The sequence below is a fragment of the Aphanomyces astaci genome (genome assembly GCF_000520075.1).
Source record: "Aphanomyces astaci strain APO3 unplaced genomic scaffold supercont1.99, whole genome shotgun sequence".
Taxonomy (NCBI): domain Eukaryota; phylum Oomycota; class Saprolegniomycetes; order Saprolegniales; family Verrucalvaceae; genus Aphanomyces; species Aphanomyces astaci.
Window position 1 is genome coordinate 58,529 of NW_009798362.1, and position 19,306 is coordinate 77,834.

Below are 19,306 nucleotides of genomic sequence, written 5' to 3' on the forward strand. Positions count from 1 at the left end.
TTGAGATTTCCCGCTCATTGTTGCATCTACGGGGAGCTCTTGGTGCGCTTGTACTCATGATCCAATCATAGCAGCGCATTTCGATTTGAGGCAGGTGACACCATGTTTTCAAATTTACTTATGAATATAATGACGTGTCATGTCCCCCCTCCTCAGACTCGTGCACTTATTTTGGAACAGAGGGAGTATATGTTATTAGTAGTGGATCGCGAAACATCCGGATAATTAACCGGAAATTAGTAGGGGGGCTCCTCGGCCTGGTTCGCTTCGCTCCCGGCCTCCGGTGCTCCCAGACATTAGATAGATCATTGCTGTTATACTGAGTCGCTGCGCGGGCGAACGGGCCTGGTTCGCTACGCTCCCGGCCCTGGCCTAAGCTAGGTCCTGATAGTTCCGGATAAAATGTTTCGCGATTGTTTCGTGACCATCATTCTCTCTTACAACAATGTATTGACACTATTTTGGAGTGTTGGTAATTGTTTCGCAACATGCCAACTAATGCGTAATAGTTCATGGTACAGATCAACGACAAATACGGTAGTTCTCCATATGATTCCCGTAGATTAATCTGTTGGTTTTGGTTCAATATGGACACACATGCCAGCAACTCGACTACTTGTAGTCCAACTCGTCAAAGGTCTCTGAATGAAACGCTAATCGTGCCAGAACCAAGTTACCAGGAAACAGCGACATTTAGTGTGGTGTTACTACGTACTATTTAGTAACTATTTAGTGTGGTGTTACTATATTTAGTGTGGTGTATTACTACTTCGAAGTATTTAGAGTGGTGTATTACGACTACAACCCTTGGTCATGCCAAAAACGAACTTTTTGTTTTGTTTATTTGGTGCTGACTCGCTCCGAGTTTCAGGTGCAACATACACACACTCTCGTTTAGTGTGGCCAAAACTGATTTTAAATGTTTGTATCCTGGGCTACTTACTGTATAATACTGTTATATACTGTATATATATATATCGTACTCGATATAGAGTGTACTCTTGTATTGCTATACTACTTTCATCTCGTCCATCATTCGGTTCCTTTGTGTGCATACAACACATACTAACGTAACGAGTCAATTTATGGACATGCGCCAATTTATGGACAGGGTGCACCAGCCAATCAAAATCAAGTTCAACTTACTCTAATACTGAAATACTTTTGTAACCCAATATCGCACACAGAAATAAATTCAAAGAGAATGAATTATCCAAACAGCAGCAAAGGCGCGAAAATCTGAAGCTCATTAAATAGAAAAAGCAAGGTGAAATAGTCCTTTTACTTGATATTTCGTGTTGTGGTGTGGTTTCTCGTTGGAATTTAAATCGATTTGATTGGCTACTTCAGATGAGCTCAAAATTATTAGCCAATCAAAACCTTCTCAATGAAATTCAACCAATCAGATCGATTGTGGATCGGTTCCGTCGGCGCGATTCGATTGCACCCCCTCCCCAAATTTGTATCAAATCGACAATAGTCCTTTTACTTGATATTTCGACTTTTGTGCTGATTCTTTGCCAAATCGATCGATCGATTCTTTGTTTGACTGACGTTTGTATGTAAAGATCGTCCAACATCACACGAATTTCAATCACACACTAATTCGATGTTGAATTAGAGTGGATAATTTGATTGGCTAGTTGATTTATGTTTTGATTGGTCGATATATCGATTGTCTGTCGATGTGGTGATTCTGCTCATTCGATTGAGAACGCCAACACTCGAATTTCGAATCGAATGAACAATACTTCGTACTACATATTCTTGCAAGATTCTTCAACTCGATTTCTACTTCCACACCCACTGGTCGGACGTCATGATGCGGGGGCGCGGAGGTTCCCGGGTCACTTTCTGTGGGTGCAACGTCGCGTGGCTGGCCAAGACGCGCTGGACGCGGGAGAAGGCACACACGGGGCACGGCGCCTCCATTGTCTTGGATCGTTGGTACTCGGCGACGAGGGTCGCGGCGGTACGGGGCACGGACGGGAAGTCAGTCGCCATCTTCTTTTCAAAGAGGGGCACCACATCGTCTTGAAACACCCGGGCGGGGAACGCGTGGCCGCATGAGAAGACGACGGCATGGGTTTCGATGGGGTCGGTGCTGCCAAGCGCTGCGGGCGTCTGCCGTGAGATGGCTACGTGGCGCAGGTCCGTGTGCTGGCGGTGGATGTTTTCGAGCACAGTGTCGAGGATGGATGGGTCAACTGTAGGGGAAGGAATATGAAAGGGAGGCTCGTGGGGGGGGGGGGGGGGGGGGTCGGCTGCGGGGGGGGTGGTTTCTTGGACGGATTTGGCCGAGGACAACCTTATGTGGCGGTGGCAAATGTCGAAGTAAAACCGCCCTGAGAACGGCAGCGTGGTCTGACACTGGGAGACCCACCCCCGATCTCGAATGTCAAACGAGTCTGGTGATGTAAACAAGAGCATGGCCACGGGCGTGATATCTATATCACCACATCGAGCCAAATTACGAATGAATGCGAGTTGTAGCCACAAGGAGGAGGATTCAAATGGACTACTAGTAGCAACAACAGGAACCCATACAATGGAGCTAGGTCCAAGGCGAGATATAGAAAAGATATAAGTCGGTTGAATTGGACAAAGGTATATTTGAGAATGTCCGAGCCAATCCAACGTCGCCAACGTGAAATTTCAACCAAGCATATATTAGTATAGTTTACTGTTAGCCCAGTCAAAATGTTGTTTATCTTCAAATAGAAATACCATACATTGCATAAGCTTAAATTCCACTATCCATATATATATATATATATATATTATATTCATACAAATCGAGCGGTAGAGAAGATATGCTTTTCAGTCGAGGGAATGCAGAGCCCGCATATCAAACAAGACAAGTCGATATATTCGAAATTGGAGTGGTTGGGTGCTCAATTGAATGAACCCAATCGGCAGACAATCAAAAATCGACCAATCAAAACCCAGATATCACGAATCAAGTAGCCAATCAAATTATCCACTCTGGACCAAGTCAGCATCGAATTAATGTGTGGCTGAAATTAGTGTGATACGCATTTTACACACTAAAGACAATCGATCGAAGATAGATTTGGCGAGTAGGTCAGCACAAAAGTAGTCCATATGTTGGGTAAACGAAGAACATTTGTATCTAGTAGATACTAGTTGTTTGTACCAGATTGCTGGGAAATGTGACGCTCCAGCACTTCAATGTCGTAGCGCATGGCGTGCCAGTGAACCAACAGCCGCGCGAGCACCGACACGCGCATCGGCGGCGCCATCACACTCGAAAACACAAGCGATTCCAATAGACCCACCAGTTCTTCATGTGTCTTCATCACATGATGAGCCTGTGGATTCCTAATATGACAACAGAAGCATCAACACCGAAAAAAGCTATGTCTTTGATATATCATTACGAAATGCCAGATCGACTACTAGTAGTACTACTACTAGTAGTAGTCGATGTGTATCTTGCATATATATATGTATTTCAAACTCGTTCATGAAGTCAACCCAAACTCGCACTCCTTGGCTAGGTACTATATCATACTAGGCATAAAAAGTACTACTACTACTACTACGATGGGAGGGCAATAGTATATGAGTACACACTAGTATAGGATGTTGTTCCAACACAAATCTCTACACAACTCAAACCATTCTCAACAACCCCACCAACGTGTCTACTAGTAGTACCCCACCGTAGTGAACATATACTAGAACTAGCACTACTAGTACTACTAGTAGTACGTACGACAATGAAGAAGAAGGTTCAATGTCGTGCAGGTGCAGTTTGCACTCGATGGCATCGACCCACTCGCCTTGAGCTTCATAGCACGCGGCGGCCGCGGCCCAATTCCCATACTCGGCGCATCGGAACACCATCACAGGCGGCCGGTACTGCTTGCTCCATCCCCCAAGCAGTTGCACCAGATCTTGCTGTGAGAACGCTGTCGGCACCTTGCTGGGGGGCGTGTCGAGGCTGGTGCAATTCAATCGCAGCAGCAACGTCAGAAACAACTCCACTCGTTCCTCCAGGGTCACAGGGATGGCTTCTGACGACGCCACGTCACTGAGCGACGCTGGCACCCCGTTGTTATACGGCAATAACCCACCATCGCTCGACTGAAATTGGACAGAGTCGAGTGTCCGCGGGTCCAAAGTCGACGCCAGCGCCACACACTCGGCGTCGGTGGCGTCCGGCAATACGCGCACGAGCCAATCGCGCTGTGCCCATATCGCCGACGGATGCTTCAGAAGGACTTTGAGCTGGACGGACAGCGGCAGCGATCGAAATAGCACGCGCGCCTCGGGGGCAGTTAAATTGGACGCGTGATGCTGACTCAGTAATGTATCCACCTGGCAAACTCACAAGGGTACATGAATATAACACAGAGATAGGACAAGGAATGCAAGATATATCGAAGACAAGCGTTCGTGGCCTGTGCAGGAATATATATATATATATATATATATATCGGTTTTATATATTTATCAAGAAAGATGGCTACGGTAACTACACTAGGTGATCTCACTGGAGAAATCACCAGCAGGGTTCTGTAGTGGTGACCAAGTTGGTTTCACAAGTATAATATATCATCGGATACATATGCATATAATATACATATATATATATATATATATATATCCAAACGATACCCATGAACACTCGATACAAAATATGACGCACGCAATGCATGCCAGATGGATACTTCAATTTCATGCCAGATTGGACACCTCATATTGATGCCAGATGGGCCACTTGCCATGCCTCATATGGATGCCAGATTGGACACTTCAATTTCATGCCAGATGGGACACTTCATGGTGATGTCGTACACACCTGCGCCTCGGACAAGGTCATGCCGACATGTTGCAGCGCATGGAGGGCCGCGTCCACATGATGTCTGGCGTGTCCAATGAGAAGCGCCGCGTCGACACACTCAAAATCGACGCATCTGGCGATTGCAAACACCGTGTCGAAGTCTGCATTTGACTGTAAGAACCATAGGAACCACGCCCAGTCTTTGGTTGCTGGGCAAGTTGCTCGGTGGTGCAGCTTGAGTGCCGACGTGATGACTGCGTGCGCAACAAACTGGCGGTCGTGCTTGTACGAGGGGCTGGGCAACGCCAGCGCTTCCTTGGCGTACTCGATGGCGTTCACGCCGCCGTTCTGCAGCAAGTTCTGGAGGGTCGTGGATGGCATCACGTGCCCCGACTTGGCGTACAGCCGCATCACCCATTCACAACTGTTGCGCGACATCTTCTTATTTGTATGGTCGGCACAGATGGCGTCGGCCACGGACTCGCTATAAGAGAACGACCATGAATAAATACATATATTGTCGATTTGATAGTACAAATTTTTGGGGTGCAATCGAATCGACCAAACCGATCCACAATCGATCTGATTGGTTGAATTTCATTGAGAAATGGGTTTTGATTGGTTAATAATGTTGAGCTCTTCTGAAGTAGCCAATCAAATCGATTTAAAGTCCAACGAGAAACCACAACACAACACGAAATTTCACTGGAAAGCACAATAATTATTCGCCACGTCGTTGTTGATGGTGTTGTCGAAGCATTTGAAGGATTTATATATATATATATATATATATATATATTTATGTATGTATATATGTAGATTGAAACGTTCAAAATGGACCTTGAAACAAAAACGTTTCCAAGCAAAGTGATATATATATATATAAATATATTCTTATTTGAATGTATATACAACACGGTTCCAAATGTATCAAGGCCTATGTAAATGGCATGTGTATACGTTGATGAGAAAGCGAGGATATATAGATATATATTTTAAATATATATACATATATATATATATATATATATTTACCACAACGCCGCCATGTCCAAGCCCAGCGCATACCCGATAAAGACGGCGTGTTGCACGTGCATTGTACGTGTATACAACGCATGAAACAGCGTCGACGATGTCCATTTGGGTCGGCATTCGTACACCTATACAAATATATATACATATATACGACAAATCAGTGTACACCTACAGACAACTCTCAACAAAATAATAATAAATGCATCACGTCTCATAAAATATTTCACATATATATAAATATATATAAATACATGCGCTTCAAAGTAATTTTTGAAAAGAAACCAGAGTCAGGCGACGGATTACGGTGTATGTATGTTGGTAGTTCTTGGAGATACGATAATACGTAACATATATATATATAGGGTACTATTTACTTGGTGGTCAGTGTGTACAAAGTAGGCGATCGTCGACGGCTGGTCTTTCGACGAGGCATGGCCCAACTGCGCGTGCCGGACCCATTCATCTTCGCGCAGCTTGAGCGTGTGCACGACCTGGGTCTCGACGTCATCCTGGCCACGGTCGTCGTCGTCATCTCCTACAGCTCCACCACAGCATAAATCACAACACTGGGAATGAAAACAGATATACAAATAGACGTCATCCCAAATGTACTTTGATCGACCATAATCTGTATATAAGAACACACTAAACCCTCGATACAAGCACGCAACAAGTCCAAATCAAACCCATCATCAGTCTTCATGAACCGTGAATCCAACAACTAGAATTACTAGTCATTCTTGGTATGATGCACACCATGACCATCCACACACACTACGTATAGAGTCAACCCCAGTTTATAGGAAGTACTAGTACCAGTACTACTACTAGTACTACTACTAGTAGTCATTCTTGTCATGTATGCACACCACAACCGACCACCAACTATCTATCCATCTATCTCGACGATACACGTTCCATCCGTTTCAAACACAGCTAGTACTACGAATACTAGTACTACTAGTACTACTACTACTACTACTACTACTACGTAGTCATTCAAGCACCTTCCATATCTGTCAAACAGTTAGTACTACAAATCATTGTTATGATGTACAGTAAATATACACCACAACCCCATCCATCCACACATACTTTAGTCCAACACGTAGTAAGTACTCCTACTACTCCTCCTACTACTCCTACTACTAGTAGTAGTACGGAACAACCACAATATCCTGCTACTAGTAATCCTACTACTACTACTACTACTAGTCATTGTGGTTGCATAACACTCGTACAACCCTCACCTGAAAGCACCGCAGATGATGGTGACGTTGGTCGTGGTCGTCGTTGAATCGACACCCACAGAGCAACGTTGTGGGTTTTGCGGGCCACTTGAACAAGGAACAACTGGGACGAGCACAAGGCGATTTTGCCGACTTGGGGGGGAGGAGGGTTGCCATCTGCTTCGAGGACTGACGGGGGAAGCGTCAGTGTTCTTAGTAGCGACCATGTAAAGTCGTTCGAGTACAGCCGCACGGAGCGTCCGTCGCACACGGCCAGGAGATCCTCCTCCTTGTCGTCGTCGTCCGTCGCCCGGTGGACGACATGCACGGACGCGGCGGCGCCAAAATGTTTGATCCGTACGGGTCGGAATGATGCTGTATCTTGGAGAAAATGGTCGGGAAAGGTGGTTATCATGGCGTGATCTTTTCGCATTTCCAGCAGCACTTGAAAGAACCAGGACGTGGCACCGTCGGGATGCTGCTTCGTCGTTTCAACCAACAGAGTCGTGGTCGTGGCCGTTCGAACTAGCTCCATGCGCACGATTTTGCCTATTTAATATTTGAAATATTATTACTAAATATATATTTAGGCATATAGCCACAACAATCATGTATATGTACTATACAATAGTGGCGCACGTGTACAGAACATGGGGAAAAGATAGATGATGCAACTATAGATGAAAAGGATAAAATATAGAAAAAGATGTATAGATGATGCAATGAAGATATAGATCAAGAAAAATAGACCATCGCAATGCAAATAGATGAAGTAAATGAAGATATAGATGAAGAAGAAGAGACCATCACAATGCAAATAGACGAAGTAAATGAAGATGAGGTAAGGTATCAAATTGCAAATAGATGATGCTCAAGATGAGGTAAATGAAGATCATGTAAGGTACGATACATACTGTATATAGATGAATATGTAGATGATATAGATAGATGATGATGAAATAGATGAAGGAGGGGGCGCTGGAGACCGAGGAATCATACCGGAGAGCTCGCAGCGGCAGCACTCGACGTTGGTTTCGACATGCACAATCGAAATCAAGTCAGACGAGGACCCTAGCAGCACGTAGTTGCGCCCGTTGAATGACCGCCACCACGTCACACATGTCGGCGATGACATGCCCTGCGCAAACTCGAGCACGCTCATGTCCTCGCTGTCCCCCGTGACCGCGGAATTGTACTTGGCGCCGTTTTGGCCATGTGGTCGCAGGAACGACAGCATCTACATGAGGACGCGGAACTATGATCATGGCATCTACAAACGGAGACTGATCATGGATGTGTCTTGCCTTGGTCGACATGGCGCTCGGTGCGACGCTCATGAGATCCTCGGGGGTGCCGTCGCGCAGATGCATCTACCGAACGAAGATAAGCGGCACTACTCCATGTATGGGAAAACGAGGTCGAAGGACGGGGATGTACCTGGAGAGAAACCTTGCGTTCCCGGGTAACCAAGGACGCGACAGGCACCAGAAGAAGAAACGTACGCAACCCCGATGACACGATCACGGCGAGCCAGTCGCCTTCGGGGGCGAATTCCAATCCGACGACGTGGTGTTGCTGCTGCAAAGGCGTCGTCGAGCTTCCGTCTATGGTCGTCGGCAGTTTGGAGGTCGGTTGCAACCGCTCCAACGCCATTGCCCACGGCAGGCGCCAGTAGCGGGGATGCAGGTCTTCTTCAAGGGAGCGGAGGAGGAGGGTTTTATCCGCACAGTAGAACGCTTGGAACTGCTTCTTCGCGGCGCATCGAGACGCGAACGCCAAGATCACATTCGTCTCGTCCGAGTTTTCCAGTGGGAGTTCGATGACCTGTAGAAGCCGGCGTGTCTGGAATACACTGTGCGGCTCTCCCGTCGATTCGTCGCCGCCATCGCTCGCCATCGTTGTTGTCGGCAATGAAAATGCAAAACGATGGAAAAACGCACGTTTTACCTAGAAAGGGCGTTTTACCCTATAAACCTCAAATTGTATGAAACAGCTTATTGGTTGTTTTGTGACAATACAGGTTAAACTACATTAGCCGCTTTCGACTTTCAGGTTATATACAACATCATGAGCATGAGCTGGGAATCCTTCCATGCCGCCGCGTCCGCGCTGCTGAGGTTTCAAGCTGCCCTTGTGGAGTCAAATCACATGTATGCCGCCGAATGGAACTGGGCATGGGAGTTGGCGCCACCGTCGAGTCCGTTACATGTATGCCATACAGCTTCCGACATGTTGACCTGATCGAATGATGTAGAAAGTGCTTCCTGGCTACGGGTACTTGATCTCGCGCAACAACGTCCGTGAGTTCGTCGCTGCAGGAACCCATGACGTCCCATCCAGTGTTGATGGTAGTCTTGAAGACGCATTCGTCGATGACGAAGATGCGGATTGCCTTGTCGACATGGATCCGTGCGTAGTGCCGTCTCCCTCCCAGCATGCCTCCTCCGTCAACCACGACATGTGCATGTACGAGTTTCACGTGGTGTACAGTCCTACGTACAAGGTGCCGCTTCTCTTCCTCCGCGGCCATTACGTCGGTACGATGATGCATGCATGATTCGATGCGAGGGGGCTTCATACTTCTCTCGTAGATGGCGCGCTGGTCCCGACGTCGGTCATTCAAGCGCACATGTCCACGTTCGTCACCAAGTTCATCTCCCAAGATGAACATCCCGTCCTCGGCCTGCCGTTTTACTTTTTGCATCCTTGCGAGACTGCCTCTTGCCTCTCACTCCTCGTTCCCTCTGCGACACTGTCCCCATCGACAACATCATCATCCACAGCACCTTGTCCGCTGCAACATTTGCTGGCATGGCTCACCCTAGTCCAGCCCTGTACCCACATCCGCGTCCCAGTGCCGTTTGCAATCTCGTACCTCCGCTCCTCCCCTCCATGACACACCCAGCCATTACGTTCGACATGCCAGCCTCCATCACACATCATCACGTTCGAGTGCTTCTCGTCCTATCCTTCCTCATACTAGTAATAGTATGCCCACTTCAACGCGATACACTAATTAATACCAATGACACCGTAGTATTAACTAGTACTAATAGTTAATACTACATAGTACCAATGACACCTTGATACACTAATTAATTCAAAAGACAACTTGATACACTAATTATTAAATTCCAATGACAACTTGATACACTAATTAATAACTTGATACACTAATTAATTCAAATGACAACTTGATACATTAATTAATACCAAAGACAACACTAATTAATACCAATGACATTCATGTCAACTAACGTTAATCATTATTGGAGGTGTCGTTATTTACCGCTGCGTACATGCTGCATCCCAACCACTAACATACTAACTATACTACGTAGTAGTATTACGTTTTGTACATAGCTATATCAGCGTTTAGTACATAGCTATATCAGAGCCTATGAAGTAAGTAGTCACCGTATGCATCATGTACAGACGATCGAACGATGTCACTGATTCGTCCGTCCTAGCTATATCCTGTACCCCAGCCTACGCTACAGTAGCGTCACTAAAGCATGGGATCGAACGCTGTCACAGGTGGTTGTCCTCGTGTAGCGGCTTCTAACAAACCAACGTACGTACATTGTACATACATATATATACACACACTCTCTGCGAACGGTGTCACACATATGGTGTGTGTGTCTACAATTCGATGCCTTCCATCTTGAGTGTCTTGAGGCGCTGCAGTACAATGCCAGAGTTGGGTCGCTTGGTCGGGTTCAAGTGCAGGCACGCGTGCACGAGCTTCTGAAACTCTTCCGGCAGAACCATCCATTTCGAGCTCTTGGGATCGTACGGCAGCGGCACCCCCTTGCCCGCCATCACGCTGTCCACCATCCACACGTCGGTGTGTACTGTCCCCACCTAGTTTCATTGAAATATATAGATTATATATCCACAGGGAAAAACAGCGACGACTTGATTCTACTTCGTCCGATATATTGATACAAAAAACTCAAATAGTCTCTCTCTCTATCTATATATATATAAATGTCTATTTTATACATGTCGTCAGGCCACTAGGATCATATGCTTCAATGGTTCGTCAAGAACGTGACAAAATTATAAAAAAAGTCGATCCCACCATGCATATATATATATATATATATCCCACGTTTTCAAATATATTTTTTCATTCCCAACAGGCCTATTATATATAATACATAGTATCTCATATTTGAAACAACATAAATTATACATACTGAGAGACACACGGATATCGTTTTCATCTCAGTTAGGTCGTCAGTCCCATCCATATCAAAAACATATTTCCAACATGCACATATCGATCATTATATATATATATATATATATAAATCGCCACCACAATATATATCGGCATCCCAAAAGCTGCTTCAAGCTCATCCCATGACACAATACACTCTCTTCCCTCATGCCAAATGGCCACGAAAAATCGTTCGAACACATCATAAAGCACACCCATTTCACGATTTCCAGATGGGACAGCACACTTGTACGACCTCCTACCTCGCTGATTTCTCGATCAAACGGCCGTGTGGCAGTACCAATTTCGGCGAGCACCACCCCCAGCGAGTACATGTCGGCGGCTAGAAAGTTGTGCATTTCGTTCTTGAGCACTTCGGGGGCCCGCCACGCGAGCTGGTTGTTGCCATACATTTCCTTGCACATGGTACTTGCCTTGTACGACGCCATGAAGTTAAAGATATTGAGTTTGCATGCAAACGAAGATGAGACGAGGATGTTGGAGCTGCGGAGGTGTTCCACGGGCACGGGGATCGGCATGAGCGTGTGCAGGTAGTGGATGGCTTCGACGACGTCGGTGGCCATGTCCAGCTGGACTTCCCATGTCAGCGGCATCGCCTGGTACACTGAGATGAGGCTGCCCTTGTCCATAAACTCGGCGACCGCGTAAATATCCGTGCCGCTGAGACACGTTACGCCCATATATGTGACAAGGTTGGGATGACTCAGCCGCGCCATCTCCTTGACCCCCTGGAAGAAGCTGTCTGTGACGTGGTCCCCGGCAAACCGCGGGGCGCGGCGCAGCACAATGCGCACGTTCGCAGTCTCCATCTCGCCCATCCAGATGTCCCCGCCAAGGCACCGCGCCAGCTGGACGTCCGCCGCGGGGATCTTGGTCAGCGATGCGTCGTTCGCGCCCGCCGTCTTGAACTTGGACATGGTTTGCGTTGTCGCATACACTTCGTCGATGCCATAAAAGTCGTCGTCTGGTGAGTTCGAGTTGAGTGCGCCTGGCGACATGTCGGTGGCGTGGCGGCTGCGACGATGTACGACGATAGCCACGAGCACGAGTAGCGATGCGATGCAGCTGACAACGACGAGGGTTGTGATGGCGCTAGCCGACGGGCCCGGGCTGATGGGGATGGCCGCTGTCAACGGCGACTTGTCTACATGTACATGACGTGACATTCGTGGCCATTTGGAAGGCCAACAATGATCAAAAGGTCGTACAATTGCGGCAAAATTTCGACATGTACGCGGGCGGACAGTCTTGGAATACCGTGCTATGCATCGACAGTTTGGTTGTGTTGACGAAGTCGTTGAACTTTTGGAATTGAGCGTCTGAGATGAAGTTGGGATTGATAAATTCATTGTGCGAGAGGTCACTACAGCAATCAGCCACGTCATGGAGAGATCGATGGACATGCATAGACAGGGGGGTAATCATGTACATGGTGGCGAGGTTGTCCATGTCGAGGACTTCGGAAGGGAATGGCCACACGTCGATGCTGTTGTAGCTCCTAACTCATATATGAGGACACGCGAGAGAGATGGAACAGCATGGGGAACGTACAGCGTCGACAAGGACGAGATGCCAGTGGGAGGCAGCCGAGTCATGAGGCTTCCTTGGACGTTCCTACGTACGCCACATGAAGACAATGCGATGGATGGATGGATGTTGAAGGACAAGTGACGAGCGTACAACGTCATCAATTGAGAGTTCGACGTTAGGTTCAAGCTGGACGTGTATGTGTTGCTAAGTGTCCTACACACGATCATAAGCGACAACGAAGCGAATATGTCATTTATCGTACAGCTCGGACAGCGACTTGGGCAGGTACGCGTACTCGTTCAAGTCGACGACAAAGTAGTCGACCTGCGGGTCGTCCTTCCCTGCCATGCTGCTCGGTCGGCCGCCGTGAAACCGCCTACGACATGCAACAAGGTGAGAAAACGCGGCGGGATACCGTGGACGGACGTACAAGTTGGCCAGGCCATTCATGGACGCAAACGTCGAGTTGTTGAGGAGCCAGTACACCTTCCCTTGTGCGTACGCTCGTCGGAAGACCCTATTATGGAATATGAACATTCATGTCGATATTTGCTTGTGGTGGGGAAGGATATGTGATGGTGTACAAGGTCGAGACGAGGTTGGACGGGTCTGAGCACGTGAGCCTCGACATGTAGTTGGTCGGGATCTCATACGTGCACGTCAGCGGCTCCGCACATAGTTTGGGCAGAGCTGCCTCGACAACGTTCACGGTGATTGTGTTGGTGCGGGGGGTGCAGATCGGGTCCAACGTTTGACATGCAAGGCACAATTGCGACGTCGTGACACTCAGCGCGCATTTGAGCGCGGGCGACGCCGGCGTGGCTTGCACCGCCACAACTCCTAGGCCTGCAAGCAAGACGCATCCTGCTTTCAACATGATGGGGGAGGTGTGTACTTCCTTCGCGCGCCGGCCAAGTCGGAGATCGCTTCGCGGGTTGGATGCTCTCCAGAAGTGGAATTGTGCGACTTCGCCATCCACGATATACTTGATATTTGTATACCTTGGCAACGCCCTGGCTTAAATATACCAAGTTACTCACGAACTGAATACAACTCCGTCCCGCTTCTTCACACTTGATGTTTGTATACTGTAGAACCTATTGTTTTTTAAATCGGCCTTTCAATATGTCGACCAATTGTAATTGCGGAAAACACTCGGGAATACTCCGTATACAAACACCAAGTCACTACAACCTGTCCACACCGTTCATATAGACCAGGTTTCTGTTAAACTAGGCAAAATCACGGTCGCAGCCCTGAATGATTGAAATGTCGTTAATAGAAGAAGACTGCCTGGTCTACGTAGTAGAAGCTTAAATTCTTTGTACCCTTCATGCAACACTACGTTGTAAGCTCAAGGGTGTGTGTGGCCTTGGTTCAATGGCATAGCCTACAACGTGCCACTCAGGCGTCAGTGTAAGTACCCAATTACTACTTCAGGAAACGCGAAAAAGTCAATAGAATTAAAATGGGCCTGCCATACTGCAAAACGCGGCTAAAGGTTGCGAGAGAAAAACACTGGCATAACAACCTCGCGGTACTCATCTTTTAATTGCCTTGGCAAAGTACGATGCACAGACTCGTATGTACAGGATGTACTTATTGATACTATATCAGTAGAATTGTTTCACGTTGAGGGGTTTCGGATATGCGAGTCCTTTGTATTGCAAGGAGATTGGATTTACAACTACTTTAGCGGAAATGACGCAAACTGGCCCGGCTATGACATCACGTTTTATGTCTTTAGCGTTTTCCTCGCTTGACCTGGACCTATCCGGCAGTTCTACGGCGTTTAACGTGTTTAACCTATCCATTTCAAATACGTTTCACAGGCTAGCATTGCCCAACATGCACACACACCATTATCACCACTTTTCTTGAGCATTACACCTTGAAGATCCATCGCGCAGAGAGTATACATAGTATACATACACTTGACTCCATCCATCGCTCAGCCAGTGCGACATGGTACCTCCTTGGCCAGAAAAACCATTGTCGGGTTCTAGATTCATGTCAATGACAGGTACTAGTACTATGTACTGGTATGTAGTAACCAATACTAGTACTACGTAGTAGTACTGTGTAGTTGTACGTCTGTATGAGAGCCTTTCGATCTCGCATAAGACTACGGTATCAATCCCGCTACAGTACACTCCTCTACTCGTACCTCCACATTCCCATGTCGATGGTGGCTGCTTTCGCCCTGGATCCTATACAGTACTGCGTAGTAACACACCATTGCAACAAGTCAAATCGCTTGCCTACTAGCCTACCACAAGTCGACAACCCATCGACGGCAGCAAAGGGCATCTACAGTGACCACTACAACAACACCACACTGTCACCTGCCTCTGAAGCCTTCGTCAGAGCGTTGTCGGCTCCAAGTCGTCCTCGTCGTTGATTGGCTACTGAAGTATCCGTTTCAAAATCTGGCCAATCATTGTGCTTTCTAGTCTCGACATCACTGGCATCGAGCATCACTTACGTTCATTGGAACCCACCCCTTTGAATATAACAACCAACTATTGGCATAACGTTAAATATGTACTTTTCCACTTGTATTAATACCAGTTATTGTTTCAATTTTTTGGTCTTATATTAGCCTTGTGAAGTGTCGACTGGTACCGTGCTACGCTCCACAACTTTGAACCAAGTCCACGCGAATATGCGGCGCCAGGAGCACGGACATATGTCCAACCAACATGCAAGAGATGATGCCGTTGGCCCATCCTTGTCTAGACAGAGTCAACGTTGGGTTACCAGTCAGCGTGCTGATGGGGATTCATTTACCATGTTGATACCCAGCCGACGCTGCACTGATATAGAATAACGTACGTACATGGAAGTCAAGTACGTATATGGAAGTCAAGACATTCGAGTTTGGCAAGGCCACCGTCGCGAGGTTGCAATGTATGCATGTGCTACAGGAGTAGGAGGTATGTATGTATGTATGCATGGTCATGGCAAGCGCAGAGACACTGCTACTACTTGTACTACTAGTACCCGAACAGAGTTGAAGTTGATCGAGTGTTTGCTGAGGTCGTTGACATTCGTGTCGTATACGTGTCTATATGATCGCACCAGATATTAAAGAAAGGGATGTGTGACATGGTTTCGTACAAGGCGCGGAGACGCTGGAACGGAAGATAGTCGTGGCGGAAATCAAATGACGTGGACGTACGTGCGACGAACGGCCACGGAGCGATCTACGATCACCAGACGCAAATAACATCAACACTGACTGGTAGAATAGACGATATGTACATGGATTCGACGACGGCAGGTTTGGATTCGTGGGGCGACTCCTCGACCCACGCCGACGAGTTGGCCGCGAAAGGTGTCGCCAACGCTGCGGCGGTCTCAGCCCGAGTAGTATACGGGAAGACGATGGAGATGTCATGGCGATGGTTCAGCACAATTGACGATGATAGACTGTGTCAAAGTGTCATGACAGGATGCGCCGCGACGGCAAGTGATGAGGGTCGTCCTTCGCATCATCCACATGTCGTAGCATGATCACATGATCACGAGGAAGTGCTTGCATGAACAGTGCGAGCTCACTCGATCCTTTACAGCATGTACTATGGGGATGCAAGCGTTGGGGTCCCGCTTATCAGTGTCCTTCACTGTGCGACATGGCGCTTCGTGATGAATCGCGCGCTCGTTTCCTTGGAGCCGCCATGTCACTCCCGCGTCGACGACACGCGGCCCGAGACTACACGCGTAAGGATATACGCAATGCGACCTGTACGTTGCCCCTTCGCTTCATCGCGCCCTCATTCACTTGCATGGGGAGCCAGCAAGATAGCGATGGAAGTCGACTTGTGCGACGACTCTTCGCGCACAAATTCAAAATCCTCCACTGTGATTGGTTGGCGGAATATGCAGTGTATTTTCCCACCCCCACCAACACGAATCATGAGCAATCAAAGGCAAAAGCTGTGCGCGACGCGATGCCCGCTTCCGCCTGCGACGGAGGAGCGCGTCCATCTTCTTCCTTGCCGCGTGAAGCACGACGGCAAAGCTCCCATTTCGTCGTACTTTGTCGTGGACGAGACCTCCAACATGGCGCGATTCCGAGGCGTCCAACTGCAAGGCAATGCCGTCGACTTACATGCGTTGGGGTACTCTGGTCTCCTTGTGATCGACGAAGGACTCCGGGATGAATCTAACGCGAGCCACGCGTTTGGTGAGCCCGACGACACGTCGGCGTCGACGATTTGGGAATTGGATGGGCACTTCGCCACCATCGTCGACTGGCAAACCAAGGACAACCAGTCGCATGAACCTCTCAGCTCCCGGCTCGAATCCTGGTCGAGATATGCTGCTGCGGTACGTTCCTTCGACTTCCCTCCTTCGCTGCGCTTATACGATTCTCCCTTGCATAGATCCATGACGAATAGCGACGCACATAGTTCGCAACAACGACACATTTATCATTTGGATATATTATCACCGGCGATACATTTGCTGCTGTTTCATTTCTTGAATTGCTTTGTACCGCCCTGCATAATACCCCGACTGGTACCACGACAAGAGCAGCTTCGACAGGTCGTCGTCCCCCTCGATGGCAGGGAGCGACGTGTCTGGTCCAAAGGAAGGTACTGCGGCGGCAGGTGCGTGGGCGGGATGTTGATGGTGGTGGAAGGCGTTGAAAGTCGGTTGGGTGTGCAGCGGTGGGATGGAACTTCCTTGTCCGTGCGTCATGGCGTGTGCATAGGCTCGGGCATACGCATCAGCATACGACGTCGACGTCGCAGGAGATGCATGAGCTGAAGGATAGGGCGATGGTGCTTGGGACGACGGGTGGCCTCCGTCGAAATGAGCATGCTGGTACCCAGCGTGGAGATGGTATTGTGGGAAAGGTTCGTGTGGTCGGTGGTTTGTGTAAGGGGAAGCTGGAGGGTGGAACGACGATGTTGGTTGCGGGACATGATGGCGTTCGTCGTACGAGGGTGCTGGTGAGACCGGGGGACTTGCCCGCGCAGGGATATGCTGCTTCTGGGTGGGTTGAGTTGGAGCTGCCTTCTACCATCGATCGTGGATGCATTAGGTGATCCATTTCATCGAGTTCAACGGACATGCTGTACCTTCTTGGGTTTGGTTGGCGCTGCAGTTGATGTGGGTGCTGCTTTGTGCTTGTTCAAAGCTGCGTCAAATGCCTACATAACGAACCTCACTACGTTCATCCGTTCACATGAGGCATGACCTTACCTTGAGGATCGCCAGGTCATCCCATTGCTCGTCGTCCTGCGTTGCCATGTCTGAAAGTGGACAATGGTGTGGCGGAGAAATACACCAATCACATCCCAGGACAATTCAATGTTAATTTCGCATTTGCATGGCAACAAATACCGTTTTTAATTACAATCCGGAAAACATATCTTGAAGTATTTATTATTCGTTGTCGAATTCTATAAAAATACACCTTGATAATTTGAACCCATAGTATTAATACTTCACGACACCATTTTGCGCTTTGTTAATTCCAGCATATTTCAATATATTTCCACCAATGTTCGGTGTAATTCACCGAGTCTCCATGATTATATTTCACCCCAACCTAACAGTAAAACAGTACTCGAGTACATATACCTACCGGTGGTACCTAGTACTGCATATCGCCGTTATGTTCGCCCAATCTCCATGATAATTCACCGATCCAGAGATTAATTTCAGCTTTCGAAAATATAATTCCCCGACGAACCTTCATATTTCGACATTGTGTTTGCTCGTCACGACGCTTCTTCTCCATGTACACATTGCATGGTACGTAATACCTTGCCAACGAAGGTATGTAAGCTTACTTCGTAGTTGTCAGCCCATGAGGCGGGATCAACGCTTGATGGATAACGTTATAATAGAAAACCAAATGGCATCGTGTATACGATGTGCCTGGGACACTACCGCCATGCTTCAGCAGGATCCGTTGCGCATGATGGCGCGTCGTGTGCACGACACATCGCCCCCCAATCGCTCGTGTCGCTGCCTTGCCACGGGTCTTTGTCCTATCCGGACAAGCGATTCGGATGCACATGGTTGGGAGGCCGCGTGGAGGAGGGGGTGTTGTAAGATTGACGGAGCTGAGATCGGCAGGCGACAGGAGCTCCATGTCGTCGTCGTCCATGCCAAGACTTGTAGGGGGATGGAGGACTTGGTCGTGGGGCGCCGAAAGTCCATGTTCAACTCGCTGCGCTCTGCTCATGAGCTATCAATCCGTTCTCTCAAGTCCCCCCCCTTCATCCTCATTACTCAACGAGTTCCCCCTACTACTTGGTGGTTGCCCCGTACTACTATTGGATGTACGTTTTCAGGAATCGGCGTTGCGGATGGTGTTGTTTATGAAGCGCGGGACAGAGGAAGTGGCAGACTCAAGCGTGGCAAATGCAAGGCAAGTAGTTGGCGTGGGATACCTATGTAAGTCCTTTAGTGTAATTGAACGATAGTACGGCA

At 48.0% G+C, this 19,306-nt stretch overlaps 6 protein-coding genes across 11 annotated transcripts; 2 read left to right on the plus strand and 4 right to left on the minus strand.

The window, feature by feature from the left end:
* Positions 1-1,689: 1,689 nt before the first annotated feature.
* On the minus strand, positions 1,690-8,983 carry H257_17138 (hypothetical protein). Of its 3 annotated transcripts, none has more exons than XM_009845810.1 (10): positions 8,512-8,983; positions 8,379-8,444; positions 8,074-8,311; positions 7,096-7,623; positions 6,220-6,380; positions 5,846-5,970; positions 4,829-5,294; positions 3,740-4,344; positions 3,158-3,342; positions 1,690-2,447 (listed from the first exon to the last, which is right to left on the minus strand). In XM_009845810.1, exons 1-10 carry the CDS (start codon positions 8,968-8,970, stop codon positions 1,792-1,794), a joined length of 3,489 nt encoding a protein of 1,162 aa, XP_009844112.1. In that variant the 5' UTR covers positions 8,971-8,983; the 3' UTR covers positions 1,690-1,791. The 3 variants fall into 3 exon arrangements, with proteins under 3 accessions (XP_009844112.1, XP_009844113.1, XP_009844114.1); XM_009845811.1 differs by having other exon boundaries at positions 8,074-8,329; XM_009845812.1 differs by lacking the exons at positions 1,690-2,447; positions 3,158-3,342 and having other exon boundaries at positions 3,422-4,344.
* Positions 8,984-9,132: 149 nt separating this feature from the next.
* H257_17139 (hypothetical protein) lies at positions 9,133-10,189 on the plus strand. The gene is made up of 3 exons (XM_009845813.1): positions 9,133-9,282; positions 9,329-9,611; positions 9,666-10,189. Exons 1-3 carry the CDS (start codon positions 9,142-9,144, stop codon positions 9,968-9,970), a joined length of 729 nt encoding a protein of 242 aa, XP_009844115.1. The 5' UTR covers positions 9,133-9,141; the 3' UTR covers positions 9,971-10,189.
* A 429-nt stretch (positions 10,190-10,618) lies between these two features.
* On the minus strand, positions 10,619-13,827 carry H257_17140 (TKL protein kinase). Of its 4 annotated transcripts, XM_009845815.1 has the most exons (9): positions 13,438-13,827; positions 13,284-13,370; positions 13,116-13,229; positions 13,004-13,066; positions 12,875-12,937; positions 12,753-12,821; positions 12,532-12,686; positions 11,566-12,467; positions 10,619-10,941 (listed from the first exon to the last, which is right to left on the minus strand). In XM_009845815.1, exons 1-9 carry the CDS (start codon positions 13,728-13,730, stop codon positions 10,720-10,722), a joined length of 1,968 nt encoding a protein of 655 aa, XP_009844117.1. In that variant the 5' UTR covers positions 13,731-13,827; the 3' UTR covers positions 10,619-10,719. The 4 variants fall into 4 exon arrangements, with proteins under 4 accessions (XP_009844117.1, XP_009844119.1, XP_009844116.1 ...); XM_009845817.1 differs by having other exon boundaries at positions 13,284-13,826; XM_009845814.1 differs by having other exon boundaries at positions 10,654-10,941; positions 12,875-13,066; positions 13,438-13,826.
* Positions 13,828-15,216: 1,389 nt separating this feature from the next.
* On the minus strand, positions 15,217-16,643 carry H257_17141 (hypothetical protein; the record flags this gene model as incomplete). Its single annotated transcript, XM_009845818.1, has 5 exons — positions 15,217-15,258; positions 15,857-15,920; positions 15,974-16,059; positions 16,129-16,212; positions 16,605-16,643. 5 exons carry the CDS (start codon positions 16,641-16,643, stop codon positions 15,217-15,219), a joined length of 315 nt encoding a protein of 104 aa, XP_009844120.1.
* A 108-nt stretch (positions 16,644-16,751) lies between these two features.
* Positions 16,752-17,334, plus strand: H257_17142 (hypothetical protein). The gene is made up of 2 exons (XM_009845819.1): positions 16,752-17,185; positions 17,242-17,334. The coding sequence occupies exons 1-2, from the start codon at positions 16,772-16,774 to the stop codon at positions 17,254-17,256; spliced, it is 429 nt and encodes a 142-aa protein (XP_009844121.1). The 5' UTR covers positions 16,752-16,771; the 3' UTR covers positions 17,257-17,334.
* H257_17143 (hypothetical protein) lies at positions 17,306-19,058 on the minus strand (the record flags this gene model as incomplete). Its single annotated transcript, XM_009845820.1, has 4 exons — positions 17,306-17,878; positions 17,944-18,015; positions 18,068-18,117; positions 18,761-19,058. 4 exons carry the CDS (start codon positions 19,056-19,058, stop codon positions 17,306-17,308), a joined length of 993 nt encoding a protein of 330 aa, XP_009844122.1.
* Positions 19,059-19,306: the final 248 nt, after the last annotated feature.